The following is a 27,778-nucleotide window of genomic DNA, read 5'->3' on the forward strand; positions in this document are numbered from 1 at the left end:
CGCCACACCGAGTTTGGATTTTTTCTTCTTCTTCTTTTTTTTTTTTTTTTTTTCTCTCCACACCCAGCATGCAAATGAACACAGGCGTAGCTATGTCGCTGTGGTGCGAGGAAGCGGAAGATGCCGAGCGGACGCCTGTGCGCACCGCCGACGGGGGCCAGGCTCAGCTGCGGGCCGCCTGGGACCCGTCGGTGTCCGGGAATCGGGTGATCCAGAGGCTGCTTCACATGGAGGACCGCTACGCTCCCTCGCCACTGTACATCAGCATCATCCAGCAGGATCCGCAACGCAGGGAGGAGCTGTGCAAGTGGACCCTGGAGGTACGTCCACACTGTAAGAAGGTTTTTACACTGTTTTTTTTTTTACAGTGAATTACTGTAAATGGAAAATCGGTAACAATGTTTTTTTTACGGTAAAATTCTGCCAACTGAGCGGACAGTTTTTACCGTAATATTTACAGTGTTTTCTAAATTTATTTTTTATGTATTTATTTTTATGTTTTTTAATTTTTAATTTTTTTTAAATTTTGTCCTGTCCAGCTACTCTGTTACGATCCGCTGCCCGGATCATAGTTTGTTTGTTTGAGTCACATGTGTTTTCAGCACCTTGAGTTTCGTTTATTTCTGTTGCCATGACGGCAGATTGTATACACCTGCCTCTGGTTAGTGTCCGGGACGCGCACCTGTTGTCCGGGCGCTAATCAGAGGGCTATTTAGTCTTTGGCCTGGCCTCACTCGGTCTGGCTTCCTAGTTTGTTCTCACACAACTGATGACGACGATTATTTATTGTTTCTTAGCTCCTAGTTCTCACGCTAGGCTCTTTTGGTTTGCTAGCTCCCACGCTAGCCCTTTTGTTTTGCCTTTTGTGCTACGTGCATGTCTTTTTGTTTATTCATCATATGATTTATATTTAAAATAAATCATTTTTCCTACCTGCAAGCTGTGTCCGAAGCCGTCTGCATCCTTGGGAGAACCACACCCGCATCACTATGCGACCAAGTCGTTTCAGTAGGAAGCCAGACCGAGTGAGGCCAGGCCAAAGACTAAATAGCCCTCTGATTAGCGCCCGGACAACAGGTGCGCGTCCCGGACACTAACCAGAGGCAGGTGTATACAATCTGCCGTCATGGCAACAGAAATAAACGAAACTCAAGGTGCTGAAAACACATGTGACTCAAACAAACAAACTATGATCCGGGCAGCGGATCGTAACATACTCAGGCAAATCATACTGTTGATGTAGATGCCCATATCTGCTGTACAGATGTACTTTACAAAAGAGAAGAGTGGGATACTTCTCTTGTTGCCTAAATTTGTATTAGACTTTATTAAATGGATTTATATTATTATTTGGTGCAGGAGGGGATAGAAAGAGGGAAAAAAAGGAAGACAGAGGGGGAAATTTCGGGGACAAGAGGGGGATAAGACAGAGAGACAAAAACAACAACAGCAGACACAACAACAACAATAACAACAACAACCATCAATCAATCAATCAATCTTTATTTATATAGCCCTAAATCACAAGTGTCTCAAAGGGCTGCACAAGCCACAACGACATCCTCGGTACAAAGCCCACATACGGGGCAAGGAAAAACTCACCCCAGTGGGACGTCGATGTGAATGACTATGAGAAACCTTGGAGAGGACCGCATATGTGGGTAACCCCCCCCCCCCTCTAGGGGAGACCGAAAGCAATGGATGTCGAGTGGGTCTGACATAATATTGTGAGAGTCCAGTCCATAGTGGATCCAACATAATAGTAAGAGTCCAGTCCATAGTGGGGCCAGCAGGACACCATCCCGAGCGGAGACGGGTCAGCAGCGTAGAGATGTTCCCAGCCGATGCACAGGCGAGCGGTCCACCCCGGGTCCCGACTCTGGACAGCCAGCACTTCATCCATGGCCACCGGACCTGTGCCCCCCCCCCCCCCCCCCTCAAGGAAAAGGGGAGCAGAGGAGAAAAGAAAAGAAACGGCAGATCAACTGGTCTAACAGGGGGGCTATTTAAAGGCTAGAGTATACAAATGAGTTTTAAGATGGGACTTAAATGCTTCTACTGAGGTAGCATCTCTAATTGTTACCGGGAGGGCATTCCATAGTACTGGAGCCCGAATAGAAAACGCTCTATAGCCCGCAGACTTTTTTTGGGCTCTGGGAATCACTAATAAGCCGGAGTTCTTTGAACGCAGATTTCTTGCCGGGACATATGGTACAATGCAATCGACAAGATAGGACGGAGCTAGACCGTGTAGTATTTTATACGTAAGTAGTAAAACCTTAAAGTCACTTCTTAAGTGCACAGGAAGCCAGTGCAGGTGAGCCAGTATAGGCGTAATATGATCAAACTTTCTTGTTCTTGTCAAAAGTCTAGCAGCCGCATTTTGTACCAACTGTAATTTTTTAATGCTAGACATAGGGAGACCCGAAAATAATACGTTACAGTAGTCGAGACGAGACGTAACGAACGCATGAATAATGATCTCAGCGTCGCTAGTGGATAAAATAGAACGAATTTTAGCGATATTACGGAGATGAAAGAAGGCCGTTTTAGTAACACTCTTAATGTGTGATTCAAACGAGAGAGTTGGGTCGAAGATAATACCCAGATTCTTTACTAATTCGCCGTGTGTAATTGTTTGGTTGTCAAATGTTAAGGTGGTATTATTAAATAAATGTCGGTGTTTAGCAGGACCGATAATCAGCATTTCCGTTTTCTTGGCGTTGAGTTGCAAGAAGTTAGCGGACATCCATTGTTTAATTTCATTAAGACACGCCTCCAGCTGACTACAATCCGGCGTGTTGGTCAGCTTTAGGGGCATGTAGAGTTGGGTGTCATCAGCATAGCAATGAAAGCTAACACCGTATTTGCGTATGATGTCGCCTAGCGGCAGCATGTAAATACTAAAGAGTGCAGGGCCAAGAACCGAACCCTGAGGAACTCCGCACGTTACCTTAACATAGTCCGAGGTCACATTATTATGGGAGACGCATTGCATCCTGTCAGTAAGATAAGAGTTAAACCACGACAAAGCTAAGTCTGACATACCAATACGTGTTTTGATACGCTCTAATAAAATATTATGATCGACGGTATCGAAAGCAGCGCTAAGATCAAGAAGCAGCAACATAGATGACGCATCAGAATCCATCGTTAGCAGTAGATCATTAGTCATTTTTGAGAAGAGTGGGATACTTCTCAAAAGAGTGGGATACTTCTCTTGTTGCCTAAATTTGTATTAGACTTTATTAAATGGATTTATATTATTATTTGGTGCAGGAGGGGATAGAAAGAGGGAAAAAAAGGAAGACAGAGGGGGAAATTTCGGGGACAAGAGGGGGATAAGACAGAGAGACAAAAACAACAACAGCAGACACAACAATAACAACAACAACAACAACAGAACAACATCAGCAAATACGATATGTACAAATATGATGGTAAAAGTAATAGCAAAGAAGCAGTTAGTGAAGTAAATATTAATAACACAGAAATGACAATGAACATTATTACACTACAAATTGAGCAATACAAATACCAATAAAAATAGCACTATTGATAATGAATAACAATAATTACCTCTATTATCAACAATACAATTGTTCAAACACAACAATACATATATATAATGATAACTTGAAATAATAAAGAAAGCGGATACATGGAGGGGAGGAAAGAGAAGCCAACTATATTAACCTTGTAGATTGTTATAGTAACATATAGGTTAAGTTTTGTCAGTGTGTCATGTGTTACCCAGTTTCCCCTAGGGCAACAACGATTAATATACGTTTGCTGAAACGTGATTATATGCATGTGTATGTATTTATATGTACTTGTATATGTACAGTATGTGTATATGTATGTTTGTACAGTGAATGCATTCATACAGTATGTATATATGTAATGTATATATGTATGTTTGTACAGTGAATGTATATGTACAGTATATGTATGTTTGTACAGTGAATGTATATGTACAGTATGTGTACTGTATATGTATGTTTGTACAGTGAATGTATATGTACAGTATATGTATGTTTGTACAGTGAATGTATATGTACAGTATGTGTATATGTATGTTTGTACAGTGAATGTGGATGTATGAACTTTGAGTGTTGTTGTATTCCCTAATTTTTAGTGACCTGAACATAATCTGGACTGTACACACATTTTTTTTTTTTTTGAAATTGTAATTTTGTTTATAGATTATATGCAATCTGTTGTGTTACAAAATGTTTCTATTATTATTATTATTATTATTTTATTTTTTTTCAGTGTACATGAATGAAGGTGTGTGTTGCTTGGACATTATCTGGACTGGACCTGGTTTTAAAAAAAACCTTTAAACGAAGCTAATTTCATTTACAACCAGGTCTGGTGAAGATAAGGTCCTTTTTTCTTTTTCTTTTTTTTTAGATAAGATAAATAAATATTTTCTTGGATAAAAAAGAAAGTAAAACAATATAAAACTAATTACATTAAAAAAAAAGTAATTAAATGAAAATGTTAGTGGACCAGGGGCACAAACAATCAAGTGTGCTTCAGGGACTGTGTCCCTTGCAGAAGTGCTGTCCATGTTGTGGGAACCAGAATATTGGTAGCAGAAAGAAACAACCCCTTTTGTGTGAGTGGGTGTGTATGAGTGTGAATGGGGGAGGTAGGGTTTTTTTTGGGTTGATGCACTAGTTGAAAGTGTATCGTGTGTTTTTTCTGTGTTGATTTAATTAAAAAAAATTTGAGTGTGTAGGTATGTACTGTATTTGTGTATGTATGTGGGCGCGTAAGTACCTATGTGTGCGCGTATGTATATATGTATGAATAATTGTGTGTAAGTGAGTATATATATGTGTATTTTCATGTACAATATATTTGACTCCCAGTATGTGCGGTAGCCAGAGGTTTTTTTTAAGTGCATTACTGTAAACTGACAAATGGTACCACTGTCTTTCAAAATTTACGGTAGTTGACTTTACAGTGCATTACTGTAAATTGAAAAAACGGCACCCATTTTATTTATATGTTGAAATTCTGGCAACTGAGCTACTTGTTTTGTTTTTTTCTTTTTTACTGTAAACGCTACACTTTTTTTCTTCACAGTGCATTACTGTAAATGGAAAAACGGTATAAATGTTATTTTTACAGTAAAATTCTGTCAACTGAGCCGACAGTTTTTACCCTAAAATCTACCGTCGTTTTTACAGTGCATTATTGTAAATTAAAACAACTGTACCATTGTTATTTTTTACTGTAAAATATATGGTTGTTTTTACAGTGCATTACTGTAAAGGGAAACATGGTACCACTGTTATTTTTACGGTAAAATTCTGCCAACTGAGCGGACAGTTTTTACCGTAATATTTACAGTGGAGTTTTTTAAGTGCATTACTGTAAACTGAGAAATGCTACCACTGTCTTTCAAAATCTACGGTAGTTGACTTTACAGTGCATTACTGTAAATTGGAAAAACTTCACCAATTTAATTTTTATGTGGAAATTCTTGCAATTGAGCTGCTTGTTTAGTTTTCTTTTTTACTGTAAACAATACACTTTTTTTTCCACAGTGCATTACTGTAAATGGAAAAATGGTACCACTGTTATTTTTACGGTAAAATTCTGCCAACTTTACCCTAAAATCTACCATTGTTTTTACAGTGCATTTCTGTAAATTAAAACAACTGTACCATTTTTTTTTTTACTGTAAAATATATGGTTGTTTTTACAGTGCATTACTGTAAAGGGAAGCGTGGTACCACTGTTATTTTTACGGTAAAATTCTGCCAAATGAGCGGATAGTTTTTACCGTAATATTTACAGTGGAGTTTTTTAAGTGCATTCCTGTAAACTGAAAAATTCTGCCACTGTCTTTCAAAATCTACGGTAGTTGACTTTACAGTGCATTACTGTAAATTGGAAAAACTGCACCAATTTTATTTGTATGTGGAAATTGTTGCAATTGAGCTGTTTGTTTTGTTTTCTTTTTTACCGTAAACGGTACACTTTTTTTTCCCCTCACAGTGCATTACTGTAAATGGAAAAACTGTACCACTGTTATTTTTACGATACAATTCTGCCAACTGAGCTGACAAGTTTTACCCTAAAATCTACCGTCGTTTTTTTTACAGTGCATTACTGTAAATTGAAAAACAGCACCAACTTTATTTTTTATGTTGACATTTTGGCGACTGAACAGCTAGTTTTTTGTTTTGTTTTGTTTTTTACCGTAAACGCTACACTTTTGTTTTTCCTTACAGTGCAATACTGTAAATAGAAAAACTGTACCACTGTTATTTTTACCGTAAAATTCTGCCAACTGAGCTGAGTTTTTACCCTAATATCTACCATCGTTTTTACAGTGCATTACTTTAAATTAAAAAAATGTACCATTGTTATTTTTTTACTATAAAATATATGGTCGCTTTTACAGCGCATTACTGTAAATAAAGAAATGTTACAACTATCATTTTTACAATAAAATTCTCAGTTTTTACTGAAAAATCTAGTAATTTTTACAGCACATTACAGTAAATAGAAAAATGGTATCAGTGTCATTTTGACGGTAAAATTCTGGCAACTGAACTGTAAAATCTACAGTGGATGACTTTGTATTATTGCAAATGAAAAAGCAGTCCCAGTGTTATTTTTACAGTAAAATTCTGGCGACTGAGCTGCCAGTTCCTTTTTTTTTTTTTTTTTCGTAAACGCTACCGATTTATTTTTACAGTATGTTTTGTTTTTCATTTTACAGTGCATTACTGTAAATAGAAAAACAGAACTATTGTTTTTTTCAATTAAATTCTGGAGACTGCAGACTTTAGTTTTACAGTGCATTACTGTAATTGGAAAAATGGTAGCAATTTTATTTTTCCTCAAAAATGATAGCGTCTGAGCTGTTACGGAAACTTCCACTGACAACACAAACCTTCACCTTTTCCGCAGGTGTGCTGCGTTTGCGGCTGCGATGAGGCCGTCTTCCCCTTGTCGGTCTCGCTGATGGACCGCTTCCTGTCCGCCACGCTGTCCCTGCCCGCGTCTCCGCACTGCCTGGCCGCCGCCTGCGTCCTCATCGCCTCCAAGCTGACGGAGTGTGACAACATCCAATCAGACGCCCTCTGTGCCGCTGCAGACGACAACTTCCTGCCGTCCGACCTGAGGGTGAGTCCGACATCATGGCGTGAGCAGCTAAATGTGCTCCGTTTTAACCATGTGATTAAATGCTGACTACAATAACATGTAACCATGTGGGGGCCAATACAATTTAAATATTTTATTTTACCTTTAGAGCTCCCCAGGACCCAGAAGTCTTAGTCATAAAATGTAAAAAATAAGTCATATATTATTAAAAATATTTTAAAATTATTATTTTATGCTTTAATCTCTAGATAAAGCATTAAAGTTAACAATTTTTTAAATGTTCTATGCCATTTCTTCAAAGAAAACCCTGTTTTAATGGCAAAAACACAAAATATGTAAAATTTCCCCCCAACAAATGTTCAAAGTGTAAAATTTAAAGTGAAGTAATTGGAATCTCCATCCATTTTCTACCGCTTGTCCCTTTCGGGGTCGCGGGGCTTGCTGGAGCCTATCTCAGCTACATTCGGGCGGAAGGCGGGATACACCCTGGACAAGTCGGAACCTTAATTAAGTCAATAATTCATAACTCATCCATCCATCCTTTTTCTACCGCTTGTCCCTCTCGGGGTGGCGGGGGGTCGCTGGAGCCTATCTCAGCTTGGGGATCCAAAATGAATTTTGCGGCCCGCAAAATGAATTTGCTAAGTATGAAAATGAGATGCAATTTTTTAATGACAAAAACTGCTGTTCTAAATGTGTCCACCGGATGTCGCAATAGCAATTCAAGTGTGACCCACGTCACACATGACAGTGTTTAAAGATGACTTGCCAGTCGACTTTAAGCGCCCTCTGGATTGGCTGCCGCCACTCCAGTCAATGTATGTGCAAGCAATCAGCTGCTCCTATTGTGGCTGGCGGCAGATGGCGGCAGACTGATGCAGTAGCGACGCACAATACCTTCTTTCAATGTAAATTATCCAGGATAAAATAACGGATAAAATAAAGAAACGGTGAGATGCGAAGACTTAAGTCAACATTACATTATCTTATATAAATATTTATCAGATCTGTTTATCTATTTTATGGAGGAATGTAGTTAATCATAGAACTGGCACCCAAAGTTATCAAAAAAGTATTGATTTTGAATCAAGAATCGTTTTGAATCTAATTAAGTCGAATCGTGTGGTGCCCAAAAATTCGCAGCCCTATTAGCCGCCCAAAGTGCGCGGGCCACATTTACACTAAACAATCAAGTTTAGTAGAGGGCCACAGTAAATCCAAAATGACATAACAAAATATAATTTTAGGTCAGAGGAACTGAGCAGGATTTTATTTGTATTTGCCATTATATTCTTATCAGTGAGAGAGCAGGAAGGGGCTAAGAATACGTTTGCAGTGCCCTGTCAGTCATTAATCGACATTTTACATGCGCTTATTCACGTAAAACGCACAACGCTTGATCTGCGCATAGGGAGGGGCGGCCCTGTTTTAGGTGCACTAACACTTGTTGCTAGGTAAGATTCATCACTTGTTGCTAGGCAGAACTCATGGGGCACAAATATTTGTGCCCCACGGATCAATGTTTTTTTGTTTTTTTTTTAATTCCACCCAAATTTACTAGGACAGATGTGAAGTGACGTGAATTATATTTATATAGCGCTTTTCTCTAGTGACTCAAAGCGCTTTACATAGTGAAACCCAATATCTAAGTTACATTTAAACCAGTGTGGGTGGCACTGGGAGCAGGTGGGTAAAGTGTCTTGCCCAATGACACAACGGCAGTGACTAGGATGGCAGAAGCGGGGATCGAACCTGCAACCCTCAAGTTGCTGGCACGGCCGCTCTACCAACCGAGCTATACCGCCCCAGATGTGTCCCCAGAGCTGCGCGGAGGACCATTTTCGGCCCCCCAAGTTTGTTTTGTTATTGGCCATCGGCATTTTGTAAAAATTGCTAAGATGTTAGGTTTTAATAGATCAGCGTGTAGTGATCTATATTGATTTGCTTTTAGCTTTATATATCAAAGTGACACACCCCCAGCGTTGACTCTAAATGTTCTGTTTGTGGCCCTCGCTAGAAAAACTTTTCGACACTCCTGTTAAACTCTTTAAAATTACTTTAAGTTAGGAAAAACAACAAAATAAAGATTATAGTACCGGTATTTATTTCCCTGCGATGTATTAAATATAATGGTGGGGCACTGCCCCTAATGCAGGATGACTATTGCTTGAACATTTTTGACCTTAGAAAACATCCAAAGGTGTTCAATAATTAGTCTAATTGTCTTCATTAGAGAAGATAGGACTTTCAAGAACACAAATGGCCGCCCTGATCTGTATTAAATATAATGGTGGGGCACTGCCCCTAATGCAGAATGACTATTGCTTTTACATTTTTGACCTTAGAAAATGTCAAAAAGTGTTCAATAATTAGTCTAATTGTGTTAGAGAAAAAGGGTCTCTGAAAAATACAAATGGCCTCCCTGATCTGTATTAAATATAATGGTGGGGCACTGCCCCTAATGCACAATGACTATTGCTTGAACATTTTTGACCTTAGAAAACATCCAAAGGTGTTCAATAATTACTTTCATTGTCTTCTTTAGAGAAGATGGGACTTTGAAGAACACAAATGGCTGCCCTGATCTGTATTAAATATACCGGTAATAGTGGGGCACTGCCCCTAATGCAGCATGACTATTGCTTGTACATTTTTGACCTTAGAAAATGTCAAAAAGTGTTCAATAATTAGTCCAATTGTGTTCGTTAGAGAAGATGGGTCCCTGAAAAATACAAAGGGCAGCCCTGATCTGTATTAAATAAAATGGTGGGGCACTGCCCCTAATGCACAATGACTTTTGCTTATAAATTTTTGACCTTAGAAAATGTCAAAAAGTATTCAATAATTAGTCTAATTGTGTTAGAGAAAATGGGTCCCTGAAAAATACAAATGGCTGCCCTGATCTGTATTAAATATAATAGTGGGGCACTGCCCCTAATGCAGCATGACTATTGTTTGTACATTTTTGACCTTGGAAAATGTCAAAAAGTGTTCAATAATTAGTCTAATTGTGTTCATTAGAGAAGATAGGTCCCTGAAAAATACAAAAGGCCGCCCTGATCTGTATTAAATATAATGGTGGGGCACTGCCCCTAATGCACAATGACTTTTGCTTATACATTTTTGACCTTAGAAAATGTTGACCTTAGAAAATGTCAAAAAGTGTTCAATAATTAGTCTAATTGTGTTAGAGAAAATGGGTCCCTGAAAAATACAAATGGCTGCCCTGATCTGTATTAAATATAATAGTGGGGCACTGCCCCTAATGCAGCATGACTATTGCTTGTACATTTTTGACCTTGGAAAATGTCAAAAAGTGTTCAATAATTAGTATAATTGTGTTCAATAGAGAAGATAGGTCCCTGAAAAATACAAAAGGCCGCCCTGATCTGTATTAAATATAATGGTGGGGCACTGCCCCGAATGCACAATGACTTTTGCTTATACACCCGCCTTCCGCCCGAATGCAGCTGAGATAGACTTCAGCACCCCCCGCGACCCCGAACGGGACAAGCTGTAGAAAATGGATGGATGGATTTTTGACCTTAGAAAATGGCAAAAAGTGTTCAATAATTAGTCTAATTGTGTTGATTAGAGAAGATGGGACCCTTAAGAACAAAAATGGCCCCCTACTGTACCACAGTGTTATGATTGACTTGTCCCAACCAGGAAATGGAGCGCGTTGTGCTCGGCACCCTACGCTGGGACACAGCCGCCGTGACCCCGCAGGACTTCCTCCCGCACTTCCTGGCCTCGGTGCAGGAATGGAGCGAGGGCGGCGACTCGGAACAGGAGCGGACCACCCTGCGGCGGCACAGCGACACGCTGGCGGCGATGTGCGTCTGCGAACCCCGCTTCCTGGGGACACCGCCCTCACTCATGGCCGCCGCGTCGCTCAACTGCGCCCTGCGAGGTCTGAGCGACAGGGGGCGCACTCAGCGGTCCGCGATGAGTTTAAGGCTGGCCGAGCTGTGCCAGGCCGACCTGGTGAGTGCAACCCCCACATCCACCATGCCGCCGTGGTTCTTTGCCATCAAGCTTTCTGACAGACTCTCTGTGTGGGCCTACAGGTGGTCCTGCAGTACTACAGCCGCATGATCGAGTGTGCCCTCCATCAGCGGCTGAGCAGCGGCCTGGCAGAGGCTCCCACGGAGAAGGGCGACGAGATGGAGGACGAAAGGGCCGGCACGCCCACGGACATGAGAGAGATCGATTTCTGAACACAAAAATCATTTCACGCTGTCAAATTGCAAGTGTGGATCAATCAAAAGTCTTCATCTTTTAAACTGATATAAATTATGACCTCAAAATAACATATTTTTATACCCTGAAATGATTACGTGACTGTACTGTTTATTTATTTTTTGCATTATTTATTTGCCAGACTTTTTTAAACTACATGTGCTCTTCCCTTGTGCCATATTTGCTCTATTTCTATTAGATTTATTCAAGACTTATCTATGTTACTTTTTGAATATTTATACGTTTTATTTATTATCATGTGCAATTATTTACTCTTAATGTTAATTTATTTGTTTATCTGCCATCCCTTTGAGTTTTTGTGTTTGCTTAATAAGATAATTATAGTAAATGAAGAAATCTATTTTTGGAAACAAATAAAAACGTTTGAAAACATTTAGCGTCCATGTTTTGTTGTTGACGTTAACGCTGCCTTCAAGTGCTACTCATAGGATGTGTAATGACGGAAATTTATCGAAATGTCAACGTTGGGAAAAAACAATTTATTACAGTTTATATGTACAAAGTACAATAAAATTATGACTGCACATACCTTCCACTTTTAGAACCCGCCGGACCCGTTCCACTAACGTTCTTCTTTTATATTACCGTATTTTTTACGAGTCTTTGAAGGCACCATGTAGGTGACGTCATTAGCTCCAACACCAACACGGCTTGCACTTCCTGGATCTCGGCCCACACGTTAAAGATGCACCTGCGGTAAGAGAACTCCATTTGAACCGTTATTTTTAAACAGAGCGGATATCAATTAATATCTGTGAGCATATCGTTTAGGTGCATGTGGAGCCAAGCATTTAACGCATCGGGTTGCTGCTTATATATATATATTTTTGGCTTGGCGACAGCTAGCTAGCTATTTTAGCTAGCGAAGGACTTCAGAGGCAAAACATTCTGTTTACTTCGTAACCAAAGCAGTTAGCAAACAAAACAAAACATCTGTAAATTGCGTAGTTAAGTACAAGGTCTGTGTTTAAATTCGGCATGTGATCACCAGCCAGCACATAATTCCTCTAGTCTAAACACTTCATTAGGTACACATATCAAAAGTGAAAGTGTGCTGTTAAATAGCTTCGGAATCTTGCAAGGATAATAAATCAGTCAAAAGCACTTATTGCCGTTTTAAAGGCATGTTTTTAACCAGTTCTCACACTGAAGCTTTAATATTTAGGTCTAATAAAATTAAAACATGTGGCCCATTGTGATACTCTTCATTTTCACAACCAATACATAGTTTTCACGCCCGACTGATTTCCCATGATGCTCCGCGCGATCCGCCATTTTGAAAGGCAAGCGCACCGGTACAACATCAGCAAATTCATATATACGAACCCGTTCACAAACGTATGCATAATGGCCGAGAAACCAGCAAAAAAGAAGTATAAAGAAGGCTTGGACAACCAGACGTTGGAAAGATACAACCAGAAGACACAATGCATAGGCGTTGACCCGTACGAAGTGCCGAAACAAAGTTTCACGTATGACCACAAATGCCTCCCGGCCATAACGTACATAGACAGGTTGATAATAGAGTAAATAGAATCAACAATAAAACACTACCTCAACATCCATGCACTTATAGATCATGATGTTATAACACTACACATGTTGATGTTCATGTATATGTATATGTACAAGGTCAATATACTTATTAAAGGTCGGAGGCATACATAGGGGAGTCTACATAACAGGACATATGCATACATTTATAAGTATTGGTGTTTGATAAAAAAGAAGAAAGTTTTACCTATTAACTGAGTAGGTTGATTGTTGTTTCTTTTTCTCCGACTTCTTTGGTGTCAATTTGGCTGAAAGCTTCAGGGTTGGTGCCCAGTCTGGGTTAGCCCTGTCGTACAAAGCTGCTGGATTGCCTGGGGGTAAAAAAAACAACAACATTTATTTCATTGCAACACTTATGTAATTACCAAACAAAAGTGCATCTCTAATGTATCTAACTTATGACAAGGTTGATACCTAAATATTTTATCCATTGAGATCTACAACTCATTTCGTGTACAAGCAACCTGGGCTGAGATGGGCGCTATATATCCTGAGGGGGGGGGGGCTTTCGCTTTCGTGGTCCATCCCATAAAGGGCTTCGAGAATAGCAAATTGACAAAAAAATAAACAATACATCGTTCTAAAATGTTTAATAAACAGATTGAGACGTAATCCTACCTGTTACAAAGTGATCAGAACATATTTTGGAATGTTGAGATGGCTCCTCTTTCCTGTTGATGCTTGCCAACCACAAGCGTCGTCTCTCCTCGCTGATTTTCCTTGTCTGTTCTCCTTCGTTGTGTCTAATTTTAGGAATACTGAAAAATCCTCGCTGCACTGATCCATCCCGTCGATTTGTACATCCATTCACCCAACAGGAAATAACCATTATGCGCCTTTCACCAGTGTTTGCTCGAAGCTATTGTCAATAATCGTGAAGCGTGTCAACTAGGCCAGGTGTGTTTTGTTTGCCTCCCAAGATGGCGGATGACCCGGGATAACCCGGATGTGTGACGTCACGTAAACACCATGTATACAATATAAATATTTTATTTTACCTTTAGAGCTCCCCAGGACCCAGAAGGGGACCGTCTTAGTCATAAAATGTTAAAAATAAGTCATATATTATTATACATATTTTTTTATTATTATTTAATGCTTTAATCTCTAGATAAAGCATTAAAGTTAACCCTCCATCCATCCATTTCCTACCGCTTGTCCCTCTCGAGGTGGCGGGACAAGCGACTATCCCAGCTGCATTTATAACATTGATTTGAATTCATTATCCTTTTTTGAGCAATGACAGTTTTTGTTTTGTTTTTAAATCCCACAAAAATTCCTGAGGGTTAGAGATGTCCGATAATGGCTTTTTTGCTTCCAAAAACCTGTATGTACCTTTCAGCATTAATGGCGCCTTCACAGATGTGTTAGTTACCCATGTCTTGGGCACTAATACACCCCCATACCATCACAGATGCTGCCTTTTACACTTTGCGCCTATAACAATCCGGATGGTTCTTTTCCTCTTTGGTCCGGAGGACACGACGTCCACAGTTTCCAAAAACTGTGGACTTTACAATTACAAAAGCTTTTTACAAAAATCTACTACTCTGCTTGCATGTCAGCAGACCGGGGTAGATCCTGCTGAAATCCTATGTATTGAATGAATAGAGAATCGTTTTGAATCGGGAAAAAAAATCGTTTTTGAATCGGGAATCGTGTTGAATTGGGAAAAAAAAATCGATTTTGAATCGAATCGTGACCCCAAGATTCGATATTGAATCGAATCGTGGGACACAGCCCTAATATATATAGCTAGAATTCACTGAAAGTCAAGTATTTATTTATATATATATATATATATATATATATATATATATATATATATATATAGGAAATACTTAAATTTCAGTGAATTCTAGCTATAAATATCCTCCTCCCCCCAAAATCTCCCGAATTTGGAGGTCTCAAGGTTGGCAACTATGGCTGACATCATCACCGTCATTGTTTACTGAAGCAGAGATGCTGACTGTCCGTTATGATAAACGTGCATGCGCCGCCAGGCTCTGCTTATAATCGATAGACTTATCAGGTTTAATTTTTTAATATCTTATGCAGGGGTGTCAAAAGTGTGGCCCGGAGGCCATTTGCAGCCCGCAGCTAATGTTTTAAAGGCCCACGGCACATTCTAAAAATACCATTAAAATAAACAAAAACATAACAAAAGTGGAATAAAAAAGCTTACAGGTGAAATGTAATTCAGAAAAAGTTGCTAAGTCGACTAATAAAACAAAGCTATTTTTTTTCTTTAAAACTGTCATTGCTCAAAACATAATATTGAATCAAAATCAATGTTTTTATGAATTATTGATTTATCCAAGGCTCCGATTACGTCACATCAAATATTCCATTTTGAAACATTTTTGTGCAATATTTTACATATTTTTTGTGTTTGCCATAAAAAAAACATAGTTTTCTTTGACAAAAAAGGGCAGAAAACAAACAAACAAAAAAACAACATTAAACCCCCCAAAACTTAGAATTGAGGGATAGATCTGAAGTTGATGTAGACTCTAGAGATTTAAAGGCCAACTGAAACCCACTACTACCGACGACGCAGTCTGATAGTTTATATATCAATGATGAAATCTTAACATTGCAACACATGCCAATATGGCTGGGTTAGCTTACTAAAGTGCAATTTTAAATTTTGCGCCGAAATATCCTGCTGAAAACGTTTTGGTATGATGACGCCTGCGCGTGACGTCACGGGTTGTAGAGGACATTTTGGGACAGCATGGTGGCCAGCTATTAAGTCGTCTGTTTTTATTGCAAAATTCCACAGTATTCTGGACATCTGTGTTGAATTTTTTGCAATTTGTTCAATGAACAATGGAGACAGCAAAGAAGAAAGCTGTAGGTGGGAAGTGGTGTATTGCGGCCGACTGCATCAACACAAACACAGCCGGTGTTTCATTGTTTACATTCCCGAAAGATGACAGTCAAGCTTTACCATTGGCCTGTGGAGAACTGGGACAACAGAGACTCTTACCAGGAGGACTTTGAGTTGGATACGCAGACGCGGTACCGTGAGTACGCAGCTGCGGCTTCCAAACATTGGATCGCTTGCCCGTACGTGCGTGCCGCTATGTGCATGTTACGTACGTAACTTTGGGGAAATATATGTGCTGTATGAACTTTGGGGAGGTGAACGGTACTTTGGGCTGTGGGATTGAGTGTGTTGTGCAGGTGTTTGAGTTGTATTGGCAGGTTATATGGACGGGAGGGGGTAGGTGTTTTTTATGTGGGATTAATTTGTGGCATATTAAATATAAGCCTGGTTGTGTTGTGGCTAATAGAGTATATATATGTCTTGTGTTTATTTACTGTTTTAGTCATTCCCAGCTGAATATCAGGTCCCACCCGCCTCTCACAGCATCTTCCCTATCTGAATCGCTCCCACTGCCCTCTAGTCCTTCACTCTCACTTTCCTCATCCACAAATCTTTCATCCTCGCTCAAATTAATGGGGAAATCGTCGCTTTCTCGGTCCGAATCGCTCTCGCTGCTGGTGGCCATGATTGTAAACAATGTGCAGATGGGAGGAGCTCCACAACCGGTGACGTCACGGGCATATCGTCTGCTACTTCCGGGACAGGCAAGGCTTTTTTATCAGCGACCAAAAGTTGCGAACTTTATCGTCGATGTTCTCTACTAAATGCTTTCAGCAAAAATATGGCAATATCGCGAAATGATCAAGTATGACACATAGAAAGGACCTGCTATCCCCGTTTAAATAAGAAAATCGCATTTCAGTAGGCCTTTAAGTGTTAAATAAATGTATGTATACCCTGGCACACCATTATCATCATTTCATGACCGAAGCAAACAACTTTTTACACTTTTATACTGAAATAAATACACCTACAACTTATTAAATATAAATATAGAAAAAACTATGGTTACAAAAAAGTGGGACCCCAACAATTTACTGTGGGACCCCATTTTTATGACTTGACTTGATGACTTTAAATTTGTTGCGCCAACACTGTTAAGTATGTTGTTGCACATACAGTTTTACGTTCTGTTTTCTACCTGACGTTGCAAAGCTCCGGGCTGCTGCTTCTCCTCGTCTCTGCGGGCGTGTGGTCGGTGCCCATCGACCGCAATGAGGTGCACCAGGACGCCAAAGACGACGGTCAAGAGGAGAGCATGGTTCGAATCCCCGCCATCTTTGGCTCGTTTGTGGCCTGACACTTTTGAACGTCACTTTAACCCTGACCCTTTAGGACACGGGTCTATACTACGACCGATACCTCCGAGAAGTCATCGAGGTTTTGGAGACGGACCCTCACTTCAGAGAGAAGCTGCAGACGGCCAACACGGAGGACATTAAGGTAACTCGTCCGGTTTGACATCGCACGCAAACAATCTCTGAAGGTGCCGTCACCTCCTGGTAGAACGGTCGGCTGAGTAAAGAACTGGACCTGGTCAGTCACAACGTCAGGACTCGTCTGGATGAGCTGAAGCGGCAGGAAGTGTCTCGTCTGAGAATGCTGCTCAAAGCCAAACTGGACAGCACCAACACACAAAGTGAGTCTACCTCAATCCGGGATGGTGACGGTCCTGAATGTAACGTTTGCGTGTTGCAGGCGTGCAGATGGACCACGCCTCTTTGCTCAAACAGTTCGAACATCTGGACCCACACAATCAGAACACGTTCGAGGCCAAAGACCTGGAGCTGCTCATCTCCACGGTAAGACCCGCCGGCCATGTTCGCAGTCCGCTTTACTGATCTACTCGGCCCGCGTCCCTAGGCCACCAAAGACCTGGAGAACTACGACGCCGAGAGACACGAAGAGTTCAAGCGTTACGAGATGCTGAAGGAGCACGAGAGGCGCGAGTACCTCAAGAGTCTGGACCAGGAGAAGAGGGAGAAGGAGGAGAAGCGAATGCAGGAGCTGAAGGAGAAACACCGCCAGCACCCCAAAGTCAACGCTCCCGTGGGTGGCAAAATGAGCCGCGCGGTTTTTTTTCAGGAAGTGGACGGTCACGTGTGTGTCTTTGCTTCCTGTCATCAGGGCAGCGTCGCTCAGCTGAGAGAAGTCTGGGAGGAGACGGACGGACTGGACCCCAAAGAGTTCAACCCAAAGACGTTCTTCAAGCTTCACGGTGAGTGAGACCTCCTGTCTCCTGTCTCCTGTGCACCATGTGACCTGGTTTGCCCTCTGACCTCGTCAGACACCAACGAAGACGGCGTTTTGGACGAGCAGGAGCTGGAGGCTCTTTTCACCAAAGAGGTGAGAGGCGTCACTCTGCAGCTTTTACGCTAGGACATTCTTTGACTAGGGATGTTTATAGTCGAATCGGATTGGTTGGATTTTACCCAGAATCCACAGGCAGAATAATCCATGGTAGGGCTGGGCGATAAAACGATATCAATATATATCGCAATAGACATGTAATCGTATACATATATAAGTATACATATACACGTATACTAGAGATGCGCGGATAGGCAAATATTTCATCCGCAACCGCATCAGAAAGTCGTCAACCATCCGCAATCCACCCGATCTAACATTTGAACAGAACTGCATCCGCCCGCCATCCGCCCGGTATATCTAATATAGACGATGCAAGGCATTAGTGAGGCACCTGCCAACTACTCCGGTTTTCCCGTAATTCGTACGGTTTTCATCAACCTATTCCGGGTTACGGGTGCAGTGATAAAAAATAAGTTTTTTCTTTAATTTAAAAAAAAAAGGGTGAAAACTACGCGAATTGCACCTTGTGCAGACAAGATTTTTCGATCGGACACGGAGGAATTAGCGATGTAAAAGACCACTTTGGGACAAAAAAACACAAGTCTAATGCCGTTGCTAGCGATACAAGTGGAAAACTTTCAACGTTTTTCGTCGCCCAAACAGATTCTTTGGATGTGATAAATGCCAAAGTTTTATTTACGGAGGCAATAATTGAGCATGGACTTCCAATCGCACTGGCTGATCACATGGGACAGTTACATGTTTGTAATGCAACCTTTAAAAATCATTACGCGGTGATCGCGGTCCCAAAAATAAACTTTTCTTGCATGATAATGTCCAGAAAAATTCGCTTTATATTACTATAGAGTCCTTTTAACGAATGAGTTTGATGGTTTATCACAAACCTTAAATGAAAGAAGTCCTTTCTTCTCCTGCACCTGCATGCACTTTGGCCTTGCTTCCTGTGTGGTGCGCAATCCTGTCGGCTGTATTTCACAGCACGACATACTGTTAAAAGTGTTTATACTATTTATGCTTTCAAGTCCAAGTTGAAGAAATCTTGTTAAATGTTGACAGCATAACTACCAAAATACAGAAGTATGTCCTTAATATTTTTGCAGTGCTATTTCTGTTGAAAAGTTAAAATGATTACATTAGAGATGTGATGTGCCACTTTTCAAAGTGTCTGATGGCTTAAATTAATTTTCATTAATTTTTCATATTTTGAATTCTTTTGAAAGGCTTACAAAAAAACTACATTTGAATTGTAATTCCATGCTATTGACAGGACTATTAATTTTAATGAAGTTAGCTTACCATGTTTACAGTATGATAATTGTGATAGAAATGTGAATTTCGGGGGGTGGCGGGCAGGTAAGCTGCTTACCTGCTGCGCGTGACGCCGGCCGCGGCGAAGGCGGACGAGGCGGGGTGTCGGTGCGGTGGGCGCGTTAGTGACCCTGGACATGCGTCGGGCCCTTCTCGCGGATCGCCTCAGCTACGGCTCCCGGTGGGGCCCTCTCGGGGGAAGGGGCCTCGGTCCCGGACACCGGCGAGGCGTCCCTTCTCCGCTCCGTAAAAGTGTCCATCTCTTTTCTTTTTTTTTCTTCTGTTGTGGCATATGCAGCAGGTGCCTGCTCGTTTTTCGTATGTGGGTAACAACATTTAACTATGTGTATATATTTCCGAATTGGTTTAACTGCCACCCGCAAAAAAAAAAAAAAAAAAATCTAATTGATCCGCCCGACCCGACCCGCACGCGGATAAAATCTTATTTTTTTAAATTTCATCCGCCCGATCCGCGGATAATCCGCGGACTCCGCGGTTGTGCCCGCAAACCGCGCATCTCTAACGTATACATATACACATATATAGGTATACATTAGGGTTGTCTCGATACCAATATTTTTGTGCCGGTACCAAAAATGTATTTTGATACTTTTCTAACGAAAGGGGACCACAAAAAATGGCATTATTGGCTTTATTTTAACAGAAAAACGTACTGTACATTAAACATATGTTTCTTATTGCAATCGAAGAACAATGTTGTCCTTAAATAAAATAGTGAACATACTAGACAACTTGTCTTTTAGTAGTAAGTAAGCAAACAAAGGCTCCTAATTTGTCTGCTGACATATGCAGTAACATATTGTCATTCCCCATTCTAAATTACCGTAAAAGAGGACAAGCTGTAAAAATGGATTATTAACCTACTTGTTCATTTACTGTTTATTTTCCTTTTTAACATGTTCTGTCTACACTTCTGTTAAAATGTAAAAATCACTTATTCTTCTGTTGTTTGGATACTTTACATTAGTTTTGGATGATACCACAAATTTGGGTATCGATCCGATACCAAGTAGTTACAGGATAATACATTGGTCATGTATCATGGGACAAATTTCCTGAGTTTATGAATATAATATGAATTTAAAAAAGAAAAAAGATTTTGGGACGATAAAAAATATTGACGTAATAACAGTAGTATCGACTAGATACGCCCATGTACTTGGTATCATTACAGTGGATGTCAGGTGTAGATCCACCCATGGCATTTGTTTACATTGTGACGCCAGTGAGCTATTGTATCCTCCAACGGTGTGTAGTGAAGCATGTTTAGCTATTCCTCGTCCTGCAGGGATGATACTTGTAAGAAACGTACTTTATTTGTCGCCATAGAGGCGAGGATTAGTGATTTAGAAGTAGCTAAAACACTGCTGATTGCGGATGGACATTAGCCGCTAGCTAGCTAGCCATGTCTTAAAGCACCTCTTCCTGAGGGCGTTTCAGTGTTATAACTTCACCTTTATCTTGAGTTTTTAGGCCAAAATGCATCCGTTCTCCCTTTTCTGTCCACACACAGTGTCTGCTTGTAAGTACTCCGTGATTGTGTGCGCTGCCGAACATGCTCCTCTGCTCATAAACCAACGATGTCATGACATGATGACGCGCCGTCATGCCTGTAAAAAAAAAAATAATCTGGCAAACCGGTACTTTTCAAACAGAGTATAGTACCGTTTTTGATTCCTTAGTACCGCGATGCTATAGTAGTACCGGTATACCGTACAACCCTAGTATACATATATACGTATCCATATACACATACAGCGCACACAGATATGCATAAATCTGTAGAAAACAGGCGCACGCACACACAATATATATGCTAAGTACCATGACTGAGCATTTCTTCATTTAAACAGGATATGAGCGTGACCATCCCCGTGATCGAGTTGTTTGTCAATGTTTCTTTTAATGGGAAAAAAAATTACTAGAAAAAAAAAAGATAAAATATTAAAGAGGAACATTATCACAATTTCAGAATGGTTAAAACCATTAAAAATCAGTTCCCAGTGGCTTATTTTATTTTTCGAAGTTTTTTTCAAAATTTTACCCATCACGCAATATCCCTAAAAAAAGGTTCAAAGTGCCTGATTTTAACCATCGTTATATACACCCGTCCATTTTCCTGTGACGTCACACAGTGATGCCAATACAAACAAACATGGCGGAAAGAACAGCAAGGTATAGCGACATTAGCTCGGATTCAGACTCGGATTTCAGCGGCTTAAGCGATTCAACAGATTACGCGTGTATTGAAACGGATGGTTGTAGTGTGGAGGCAGGTAGCGAAAACGAAATTGAAGAAGAAACTGAAGCTATTGAGCCTTATCGGTTTGAACCGTATGCAAGCGAAACCGACGAAAACGACACGACAGCCAGCGACACGGGAGAAAGCGAGGACGAATTCGGCGATCGCCTTCTAACCAACGATTGGTATGTGTTTGTTTGGCATTAAAGGAAACTAACAACTATGAACTAGGTTTACAGCATATGAAATACATTTGGCAACAACATGCACTTTGAGAGTGCAGACAGCCCAGTTTTCATCAATTAATATATTCTGTAGACATACCCTCATCCGCTCTCTTTTCCTGAAAGCTGATCTGTCCAGTCCAGTTGGAAATGCATCTGCTTTGAGTGTCGCAGGATATCCACACATTCTTGCCATCTCTGTCGTAGCATAGCTTTCGTCGGTAAAGTGTGCGGAACAAACGTCCAATTTCTTGGCACTTTCGCATCTTTGGGCCACTGGTGCAACTTGAATCCGTCCTTGTTCGTGTTGTTACACCCTCCGACAACACACCGACGAGGCATGATGTCTCCAAAGTACGGAAAACAGTCGAAAAAACGGAAAATAACAGAGCTGATTTGACTCGGTGTTTGTAATGTGTTTGAGAAAATGGCGGATTGCTTCCCGATTTGACGTCATCGCTCTGAGAGCGAATGATAGCAAGGCGTTTAATTCGCCAAAATTCACCCATTTAGAGTTCGGAAATCGGTTAAAAAAATATATGGTCTTTTTTCTGCAACATGAAGGTATATATTGACGCTTACATAGGTCTGGTGATAATGTTCCCCTTTAAGTTCTTTTTGTTGGCGGTGTTGGTCTGGACCCAAGCTATAGAGACGGCAAGCAATGTGCAGGTATGAAGCCCTTCTTTATTACGGAAAACACATTAGCCAAATCTGTGACGCAAAAGGCAGACAGAGGCATTGCATTAATGCAGGCTACAAACCGGCAGTTGCGAAAAGCAAGGTTTGTTGCATAAACAAAGGCACTCGCTTTCTGGTAACCGAGCAATGCAGGAAGTGATCAGTGGGAGTGACACGCTAGTATCGACTGTCAAGTTTGGTTGCGCCATCTTGTTGTCTGGCGGCTGATTCTTTGCATGGAGTAAGAAGGGAAAGTAAAAATGAAGAAATTGTGGATAAAAGAGGAAAAGTCACCTGGACAGGATAGCAGTTTTGGGGGATTATTTGAAAATGGACCGTAGTCAGACCAATGTGGTCTGTAAATGATGCAAGGCGCTCTTCCCCAGCAAGACCAGTATTACCACACCACCTTAGTCGTGCTCACCCTTTAGAGCACAGCTGTAACTTCCTGACACTAAACCTGCAGAAAATAGTTATTCTCTTTGTTTACATTTTCACACTTTGCACTATTTTGTTACACTTTATTACATATTCCTTAATTTTGCACCTTCATTTTAAGAGGTTATTGTTCAGTGTTCAATGTGATTTTAAAACGTTGTTTACCGTATTTTCCGCACTATAAGGCGCACCGGATTATTAGCCGCACCTTCAATGAATGGCATATTTCATAACTTTGTCCACCAATAAGCCGCCCCGGACTATAAGCCGCGCCTACGCTGCGCTAAAGGGAATGTCCAAAAAACAGTCAGATAGGTCAGTCAAACTTTAATAATATATTAAAAACCAGCGTTCTAACAACTCTGTCCCAAAATGTACGCAAATGTGCAATCACAAACATAGTAAAATTCAAAATAGTGCAGAGCAATAGCAACATAATGTTGCTCGAACGTTAATGTCACAACACACAAAATAAACATAACGCTCACTTTCTGAAGTTATTCTTCATTCATAAATCCCTCGAATTTTTCTCCTTCGGTGTCCGAATTGAAAAGTTGGGCGAATGTCGTCCGGCGCTGCCTCCCTGTCTTAGTGAAGGTGTGTTCGCCTTCGGTCATCCATTGTTCCCACGCAGTTAGCAGTCTAGCTTCGAATGCCCTGTTGACACCAATATCTAGCGGCTGGAGGTCTTTTGTCAATCCACCCGGAATGACGGCGAGTATTGAATTAAGCGCGTAAGCGTGTCTCTTAATGTGATGTTATGAGCTAGCAAATATAACAACTACACTACCCAGCATGCAACGATAGTGACGAGCATGCGCGGTAGCCCTGAGAAGCGTTGTTGTATGCTGGCAGTTAGAATGTGGTTATGAGCACGCTGTGAGTAAACGTTGAGAACTCAGTTAACACGCCTCGTCTGCATTATTTATAATTAGACAGACAACACACTTAATAGGAGCCATTTTGGGGTATTTACATAAACACACAAATGGAAATGAAACGTCACATATCCCAGCATGCACCGCGTGCTTCTTCTTCTTCCGGGGCGGGTGGTTGCTTACAGTAGAAGAAGAAGCGCTTCCTGTTCTATGGGGGCGGGTGCTTACCTTGGCGGTTGCTTGCGTAGAAGAAGAAGCGCTTCCTGTTCTACCGGGAAAAAAGATGGCGGCTGTTTACCGAAGTTGCGAGATCGAAACTTTATGAAAATGAATCGTAATATTAATCCATATATAAAGCGCACCGGGTTAAAAGCCGCACTGTCAGCTTTTGAGTAAATTTGTGGTTTTTAGGTGCGGCTAATAGTGCGGAAAATACGGTACATTGATTGAGTATTTTCCATGCTTGTGTTGACATTTCCTATCTGTCTTGATAGCTGAGGGGATTATAATCAGAGGAAGGTTACATTTGAAATAAAATTGTTTACATTTCATATATTTTTCTCCGAGTCCTTCTTTTCGATAAGTTATAAAAAATATCAATATTTATCGATATCGACCGATATAAAATGTTGATATTGTGATACAGTTTTCAGCCATGTCGCCCAGCCCTAATCTATGGTGTTGTTATCTAATGCTAAAAGATATGATAGTATTGTGAGGCTCGGAGCACAGAGAAGACCTCAAACTTGCTACATCATTATTGTTATTATTATCTTGGACTGCTGGAAGATGGGCCTAGTTTAGTTTGTTGTCCATGACCCTCTTTTAGCTGGAGAAGGTCTACGACCCCAAGAACGAGGAAGATGACATGATGGAGATGGAGGAGGAGAGGCTGAGGATGAGGGAAGACGTCATGAAGAACGTGAGTCGCCTTTGGGTTTTTTTTCTTCCCGTCGCCGTGCGGTGCCTTCACTCACGTCTGTCTTCACTTCAAGGTGGACACCAACAAAGACCGACTGGTCAGCCTGGAGGAGTTCCTCAAGTCCACAGAGAAGAAGGAGTTCAACAACCCTAAAGAATGGGAGGTGAGACCCGGGACCTTTTGTGGGTCTTTTTATTGCCTTTAAAAAATGACATCATGCAACAGAATGTTCATTTTAAAGGTTAGCGGGATGAAATATGGTTCATCTAAAAATGTACATTGTCTGTACATTGCCAAGTTATTTTTAGCAGAAGCTATTGAGTATACATTGGTGTTCCCTGGGACCCTTTTGTCCCCCATTGACTCCCTTTTATGCTGTAAAACTGTTATTTATACAAGCTTTTTCCCTGTATAGCAAAGGAATCCAATCATTTCTCTTTGAAATACGTGTCAATCCTATTAGAGGTGTAATTTGACCCCAAAACCACTAGGTACCGCCATGGTATAATAGAGTACCATGCATTAATATTAGACATAATCTGCCAACAATTTGTGTGTAATAAAAATCATGTTGGTGTGGATGTGGTTAAAATAATATTGTGCGAAGTGAAAAAATATTAATATACAGTCGTGGTCAAAAGTTGACATACACTTGTAAAGAACATCATTTCATGGCTGTCTTGAGTTCCAATAATTTCTACAACTCTTTAATTTTTTGTGATAGAGTGATTGGAGCACATACTTGTTGGTCACAAAAAACATTCATGAAGTTTGGTTCTTTTATGAATTTATTATGGGTCTACTGAAAATGTGACCAAATCTGCTGGGTCAAAAGTATACATACAGCAATGTTAATATTTGGTTAATATTTGTCCCCTTAGCAAGTTTCACTGCAAAAAGGCGCTTATGGTAGCCATCCACAAGCTTCTGGTTGAATTTTTGACCACTCCTCTTGACAAAATTGGTGCAGTTCAGCTAAATGTGTTGGTTCTCTGACATGGACTTGTTTCTTCAGCATTGTCCACACGTTTAAGTCAGGACTTTGGGAAGGCCATTCTAAAACCTTAATTCTAGCCTGATTTAGCCATTCCTTTACCACTTTTGACGTGTGTTTGGGGTCATTGTGCTGTTGGAACACCCAACTGGCGTGGCGCAGTGGAAGAATGGCCGTGTGCGACCCGAGGGTCCCTGGTTCAATCCCCACCTAGTACCAACCTCGTCATGTCCGTTGTGTCCTGAGCAAGACACTTCACCCTTGCTCCTGATGGCTGCTGGTTAGCGCCTTGCATGGCAGCTCCCTCCATCAGTGTGTGAATGTGTGTGTGAATGGGTAAATGTGGAAGTAGTGTCAAAGCGCTTTGAGTACCTTGAAGGTAGAAAAGCGCTATACAAGTACAACCCATTTATCATTATCATTTAACTGCGCCCAAGACCCAACCTCCGGGCTGATGATTTTAGGTTGTCCTGAAGAATTTAGAGGTAATCCTCCTTTTTCATTGTCCCATTTACTCTCTGTAAAGCATCAGTTCCATTGACAGCAAAACAGGCTCAGAGCATAATACTACTACCACCATGCTTGACGGTAGGTGTGGTGTTCCTGGGATTACAGGTCTCACCTTTTCTCCTCCAAACATATTGCTGGGTATTGTGGCCAAACAGCTCAATTTTTGTTTCATCTGACCACAGAACTTTCCTCCAGAAGGTCTCATCTTTGTCCATGTGATGTCAGATGAAACAAAAATCTGCTCCAATCACTCTTGTCACAAAAAAATAAAAGTTGTAGAAATTATTGTAAACTCAACACAGTCATGACATTATGTTCTTTACAAGTGTACTGAATGTAAACTTTGACTACGACTGTATATGACTTACTTTATGAAACCCTGACACATTCACCACATTTTGGGGGTCCCTAAGAGTTTTACCCACCTGGAGTCCTGCAGGCTTTGTGAACGTCACCTTGCCCTCGTCTCTTTTGCAGACGCTGGACGCCAAGCCCTTGTACACGGAGGAGGAGCTCCAGCGCTTTGAGGCCAAGCTCCGAGACAAAGAGGAGGAGCTAAAGAAGAGGGCGGAGACTCTGCGTCAGGAGCAGGAGCTGCTGAAGGAGCGAGGCAAAGCCCTGGAGGCCCAGAGGAGAGAGTACCAGCAGGTAACCTCCACCTGACATCTGTCCAGCTGCGACAAGACGTGAAGATGTTTGCTCTTCCAGGCCGTCTTGGAGATGTCCCAGCGGCAGAAAGAGCGGCAGGCGGCTGATGGTCAGCCGCCTGCCGGGCCTCGTGGAGAACTACAGTTCCAGCCCCCGAAAGCGGAAGATAAAGGTGCGCTTTCCACGGCCAGGAAACAGACGGGAAGCTCCAAAGTTGGGCTGGAGTGAATTTGCTTGTTGTGTTTCTCAGCAGGGAAGGTTGCAGTTGAGGCCGAAGTACAGAATCATCTACCCGCTGAACCACCCCAGAATCTGCCAACACACACTTGAACAGTCACACACACACACACACACACACACACACACACACACACACACACACACACACACACTGACTTACACCGCTACAGAAAAGTTTCCATATACAAAGTGTTCTTTGCCGTGGTCCTCATGAGATTAAAGATGTCAATGAAGTTTTATTGCTGCTGTGAGTTTAAATAAATTCTTAATTTAATGTCCAAATTGTATTACTTGGATTTATTCCACCCATGTTGTTTTCTTTCGGGGATGAATCTTAAAACTGCAGCTGATCTTTAAGTTAATTTTGAATTAGTGCTGTCAAGCGATAATTTTTTTTAAACCGATTAATTGTGATTAATCTTAGTAAATTACTTGCATGCATCATTTAAATAAATTTATAATGATAATTTTAACCCGTGGTTTTAGGGAATGGATGT

At 41.0% G+C, this 27,778-nt stretch overlaps 2 protein-coding genes and 1 long non-coding RNA gene across 4 annotated transcripts; 2 read left to right on the plus strand and 1 right to left on the minus strand.

The window, feature by feature from the left end:
- ccndx (cyclin Dx) lies at positions 1–11,748 on the plus strand. Its single transcript, XM_061981403.2, has 4 exons — positions 1–320; positions 6,937–7,152; positions 10,801–11,118; positions 11,202–11,748. The coding sequence occupies exons 1-4, from the start codon at positions 69–71 to the stop codon at positions 11,349–11,351; spliced, it is 936 nt and encodes a 311-aa protein (XP_061837387.1). The 5' UTR covers positions 1–68; the 3' UTR covers positions 11,352–11,748.
- LOC133620144 (uncharacterized) lies at positions 2,535–12,047 on the minus strand. The gene is made up of 4 exons (XR_009817481.2): positions 11,924–12,047; positions 10,770–11,347; positions 6,926–7,146; positions 2,535–3,243 (listed from the first exon to the last, which is right to left on the minus strand). It is a non-coding gene; the product is annotated as an uncharacterized lncRNA (long non-coding RNA).
- nucb1 (nucleobindin 1) lies at positions 11,954–27,563 on the plus strand. Of its 2 annotated transcripts, none has more exons than XM_061981402.2 (13): positions 11,954–12,090; positions 16,997–17,102; positions 17,177–17,284; positions 17,348–17,480; positions 17,540–17,643; positions 17,705–17,890; positions 17,969–18,059; positions 18,129–18,187; positions 24,797–24,889; positions 24,963–25,052; positions 26,871–27,041; positions 27,102–27,213; positions 27,295–27,563. In XM_061981402.2, exons 1-13 carry the CDS (start codon positions 12,080–12,082, stop codon positions 27,369–27,371), a joined length of 1,341 nt encoding a protein of 446 aa, XP_061837386.1. In that variant the 5' UTR covers positions 11,954–12,079; the 3' UTR covers positions 27,372–27,563. The 2 variants fall into 2 exon arrangements, with proteins under 2 accessions (XP_061837386.1, XP_061837384.1); XM_061981400.1 differs by having other exon boundaries at positions 11,955–12,090; positions 27,292–27,563.
- The last annotated feature ends 215 nt before the right edge of the window (positions 27,564–27,778 follow it).

Source organism: Nerophis lumbriciformis, linkage group LG24 (genome assembly GCF_033978685.3).
Source record: "Nerophis lumbriciformis linkage group LG24, RoL_Nlum_v2.1, whole genome shotgun sequence".
Classification (NCBI taxonomy): Eukaryota; Metazoa; Chordata; class Actinopteri; order Syngnathiformes; family Syngnathidae; genus Nerophis; species Nerophis lumbriciformis.